The 5,217-nt window shown below is 50.3% G+C and overlaps 1 protein-coding gene across 1 annotated transcript in view; it reads left to right on the top strand.

The window, feature by feature from the left end:
* Positions 1-5,217, top strand: part of Wnt5b (Wnt family member 5B) — a 15,327-nt gene that overhangs the window by 722 nt on the left and 9,388 nt on the right. The window contains exons 2-3 of the mRNA XM_004638854.2: positions 799-935; positions 2,444-2,691. Of these exons, the coding sequence (XP_004638911.2) occupies positions 799-935; positions 2,444-2,691 (385 nt within the window). The remainder of the gene's footprint in view (positions 1-798; positions 936-2,443; positions 2,692-5,217) is intronic.

The raw sequence follows: 5,217 nt of genomic DNA, 5'->3' as shown, positions 1-5,217 counted from the left end.
TTTTTTGCGGAACCAGGGATTGAAATCAGGCCCTTGTGCTTGCCAGGGAAGCACTTATTCCACTGAGCCATCTCCCTGGCCCCTAAAAGACTTATATTTTAGTGAAGCTAAATATAGTTCATCAGTTTTATAACCCCTGCAAAGATGATCAGTAAATCAGTAAATACCTGGGCTAGAGAAAGAGGTTAAAAAAAAAAAAAATCAAAGTCCTGGATGACCCTCTTCACTGGATGTTCTGGAATGCCAAGTGTGCCCCGCAGCAGCCAAAGCAGCTTCCCAAACGCCACGCTGAGCACGCTCTGTTCTTGAAATGATTCGGTTTTGTTTCTTTGTTTTATTTCTGGTTTCTCAGCTCATTTCCTTTGGAATTAGGTCCCGAGTCGTGTTCCCACAGTTTAGGGTGAGAGACCCAAAAGCCTTACCGTTGAGAAAATAAGCAGTAAGAGGTAGATGTTGGAGCTGGGCTGGGTGGTGCATGCTTGAAATTCCAGCACTGTAGGAGGCTGAGGCAGGAAGATCAGAAAGTTGGAAGCCTAGCTAAGGCAATTTAGCAAGTTAGAGATCCCTTTTCACATGAAAAGTGTGGGGGAATGTGGATTGGTGTGAAGGCCTGGGATCCCCTAAAGAATGAATGAGGTGGCGGCTGGAAAGGGGCTGGGATCTGGGGGGAGAACTTGCCTTAGGTCCACCCTAGAGCTCATCCTTTGCACTGTGCTCCACCTCTCCCTTCTCCCCTGGTCTTCCTGGGTCTGTCTGTCCCATGTGCACACTGACTCTCCCTTCTTCCTTTTTCTCTAGGGAGCCCCACCTTGGAAGCTGCCAGTCCCAGGGCACTGGGGTGGGCTGAGGCCGACCATGCCCAGCCTGCTGCTGCTGTTCACTGTGGCTCTGCTCTCCAGCTGGGCCCAGCTGCTGACAGAAGCCAGCTCCTGGTGGTGAGTGCGAGGGACTTCGGTCCTGTTTCCACCCTGAGGCTCCTTTGGTAATGGAGGTGCGGAGAGGGGGATTACAGCCGCAGCTAGAGGATCAGGAGGGGCCTTTTGCATCCAGGAAAGCCAGGAGAAATCTCTTGCCCTCTCAGGTCCTAGCAGTAAGGGTTCTGCAAGGGTAAACTACTCATTCATTTGGTTTTCTCTGTGATCCTGTCTATAATTTTTTTTTTTCTGGTTCTTTCCTCATCTGTAAAACTCTTAGAAATAGCCTCTTATTGTTACAGGGTCAGTAAGAATGCTGACAGCATGTATGAGGCCCTAGATTTGATCCCCTGCTCCGAAGAAGAAAATAACCTGTAAAGCTAGGCTTTACAGTGGTGTAGGAAGAGACTATTCAGCAGGCCAAGGCAGGAGGTTTATGTGAGCCCCGGAGTGCCAGCGCCAGCTGGGCAGCACAGCGATGTGGTATCTTAGAAAAAGTTAGGCATCTCTCTCCTTCCCTTCTGCCTTTCTTCTCTTCCTCCCTCCTTTCCTTCCTTTTCTGGCAGAGGCAGAGAGAGTAAAATTCCCATTATAACAGCCTGAAGACCAGATGTGGGATTTGCAGAACCAGGCCTGGCTTGCTTCCCGTGTGTTTTATTTTGCGCCGCTAAGGACGGCACCCAGGGCATTGTGCCCCAGAGCCTGCACTGTAGCCTTCTTTCTGTTATTGTCTTGAGGCAGGCTCTCACTAAGTTACCCAGACTGGCCCCAAACTTGAGGTCTTCTGGCCTCAGCCTCCCGAGTGGCTGGGATGACAGTCATGTGGCAGCCTGCACAGCTCTGTGTTCTTAAGGCTGCCGGCAGTGCCAACTCAACCTGGAGGTGGCAGATCATCGCCACCTATTCTGCACGGTTTTGCCCGGCATTTTTATTCAGATGGCAAATCTGTAGCGTTCCCGTCGAGCTGAACGCTTGGCCGTGTCCGACAGATGGTGAGCATGTTGAGCAATGGTGGTTCAGGGGTGTGCGGGGGGAGGCAGGACGCGGAAGCATTCGGTGTGTATTGTAACATGCGGCCACTTACGGGCTCTGATTGCTGCTTTGCATCATGGAGCTGCCTGTGAACTTAACTGAATTAATCAGCCTATGGCTCAAGCAAGGCGTGCAAGGTGTGTGAGCGGTTGGCTCTTGCCCTCTGCCTCAAGTGCCCAGTTGCCCCACCCACCGCATCTCCCTTGCTCCTGCCTCTCATCCTAAGGCCAGTCCGCAATCCAGCTGTCTTCTAACCATCTTGTGGATCTAGGCACTGGACATCTCGTGTGCTGTTTGTGTTCATGGCTTGGTCTCCCTGTGTGTCTTTTCAAGGCATACACTTTGTTTTATTAATTTTTCCCTCCAGGTCCTTGGTCATTAGTCCAGGACCCTCTACACAGAAAGTATTCGGTAAGCAGCTGGATGAAGGGCCTAGTGCCGTGCACAGGTGCGTGCTCACGCCGTGGCCTTTCCCCCTTTCTGTGTTGCCGGCGCAGGTCGTTAGCTATGAATCCAGTGCACAGGCCCGAGATGTTCATCATTGGCGCTCAGCCTGTGTGCAGTCAGCTGCCTGGGCTCTCCCCTGGCCAGAGAAAGCTGTGCCAACTGTACCAAGAACACATGGTCTACATTGCGGAGGGCGCCAAGACGGGCATCAGGGAGTGCCAACACCAATTCCGGCAGAGGCGGTGGAACTGCAGCACTGTGAACAACACGTCTGTCTTCGGCAGAGTCATGCAGATAGGTAAGAGGCGCCTGATATGGTTGGCCACGGGCCCTGCGCCTGGACTGGCATGCTGAGAGCCTCCCTTCGAGGGATCTGTCTAGGCTTGGAAACAGTGAGCAAAAGGGTGAGGGACGAGCTCAAAGAAGCCGCAGCATCCGGGGTAATGTATTAATAACCAGATAGTTCCAAGTCTCTGTGGCCTCTGCTTTCCAGCTGCACCCTGGGGCAGGCAGTTCGTGACTCACCCTGGGAGGGGCCGGAACATCTGAGTCAAGTTAGAATGGATAGGAGCCCCACCTCCCCCTCCCCCCTTGGTCTGTCAGTGCAAAATCTACTAGTCTTTTTGCAATCTTAGGTAAAGAACCCAAAATAGCAGCCCTGAATGTCTCTAGGATTTTTCTTCTTCCACTTGGACCCTTGCAAAAGAGATGGAAATTTGGGGCCAAATTGATGATAGCTGTCATTATCCTGAACTAGATCTAGCATTTTCATTTAAAAGGTGTATGGGGGGGGGGAGGACAGACTAAAGAAGCCAGCCGAGAGGACCAGTCTTCCCAGATTCCTGTCCCTTCCCCATCCCACTGCTGGCCTAGAGTTCTTTGGCTTCCCTATTGCTTAGATGGGGGTGTGATCTGAGGTCTAATTGTTTTAGGTCCTTTTGAAATGCAATCCTCCTTTCCCTGGCAAGAAATCGAGAGATCCGGCCCTATTCTCAGTCTTATTCCCAGAGCCATAAAGGGAAGGTGTTCAAGGACAGTAACCCCCTCCCCCCACCACATTCATTCTCCCGAAAGACATTTTGCATCAGAAGGCTCATTCTGGAGTTACCTTGGGCTGGCACTTCCCCAAGAAGGATTCTAGTACCCCAGGGGTTTGAAACCGACCATGGGGGAGCTAGTGATCTTCAAATTCTCTATTAAGAGGAAGTTCCTGGAAGGCCCCTCCCCCTCCACTTATTGTGGATGTCTTTGCCTTGCTGGCCCTAGCATGTGACACAGGTCTGTAATCCCAACATTCAAGGAGGCTGAGGCAGGAGGATCACCTAGAGTTGCAGGCCGGCATGGGCTCCACATTGTAAGTTCAAGGCCAGCCTGGACTATATAATATAGCAAGATTTGGTCTTAAAAAAAAAAAAAATCCAGGAATGTTCATCTGTTCCTGGGACACTTAGGCACTTAGGAGTGGGCTTAGGAGTTAAGTGGCATTTACTAATAATTTATTGATTCATGTAGGATCTACTGGGTATGTGTCATGCTTTATGGTAAAAGTCTTAGCAGTTTTCCCTGTCCTGTGTTTGGGTTGAGGACACCAGGGTGACCCAGATGTACAGAGGCATCCTCTGAGCATGTAAAGGAAGCAAATATTTTTATTAGGGACCTAAGAGATGCCAGCATTGGCTGGAGCCTTTTCAGTTGTTACTTTATTCCACTGAAGGGCAGAAAGCCAGGCTGTACTTTAGGCGAGAAAAGGCAGTAACAAATGCTCTGCTGGGTGCAGATTCGCATGATTTAACTCAGTGGAAGTAGCCGCATCCACTGTACCTCGTTCTGCTACACACTGGAAGCCTGTGTTTGCCTAATTTTCTCCTTTCCTTTTTATAGCTCCTTGGAAGGCTCATGCTACCTAAACTGGCCCCCTTTTCCCCTGGTCCCAGGGTAGCTCCTGGTCAGAAATCCCATGTCTTCCATGTGGCTTCCTAAAGGTTCCTCTCTCCTTTGAGTCTTCTGCAGAAGTCGGTCGCCAGAGGGCAGCAGAGCAGCTCGGAGGAAGCTTGCAGGGAGCAGGGAGGCCCCTTGGTGGTTGTGGGAGAGAGAGGGTATATTTTTCTGCCATCTCCTTGGAAGGGAACAGTGTGGTATTTGTGCAGTAGCTCCACAGCTGCTCATTTATTAACCTTTTATCTTTGAGATGGTTTGAGTTTCAACATAAACCCCCTACATCGTGTACCCATGCTAAAACCCCACATAAGCTCTTTCTTTGAGGGTCACTCTTGTGGTCTCTACTTGTCAGGCTGACCAGATGCTGCCCTATGGAAGCAGTGCTGCCTACATGTGGTGTCTTATGATACTCTTCTTTGTTGTTGTTGTTGTTGTTGTTGTTTGTTTGTTTTGCGGAACTGGGGATTGAACTCATGCCCTTGCACTTGCCAGAGAAGTGCTTATTCTACTGAGCTATCTCCCCAGCCACGTGATACCCTTCTGATGGGCCGAGGCAGAGTGACAGCGAACACATCTGAGGACATATTTAGATCCCAAACTGTCACAAGAGGCTAGAATTGTCCGGGGGCGCAGTGTCTGCTGCACCGTGGTCAGCTGCAGGTACAGTTCCGAGCGGGCTAGCTCAGCTCTGAACAGCATGTTTGCTAAAGAATGGCAGAAGTCAGACATATGTAGCTGGAGAGGGAACACAGAAAAGGCGTGTTACTTGTTTTCAAACACTGACGAGCTGTCAAATGGAGGCGGGCTCTAGCAGGCAGAAGTTGCAGAGAGGCATATTTTGGTTTGTAAGAAAAAACATTCTGATGATGAGAGTCATTTTAAAAAG

This window comes from Octodon degus, unplaced genomic scaffold (genome assembly GCF_000260255.1).
Source record: "Octodon degus isolate 3935 unplaced genomic scaffold, OctDeg1.0 scaffold00104, whole genome shotgun sequence".
Taxonomy (NCBI): domain Eukaryota; kingdom Metazoa; phylum Chordata; class Mammalia; order Rodentia; family Octodontidae; genus Octodon; species Octodon degus.
This window is presented reverse-complemented; position numbering and strand designations above follow the sequence as displayed.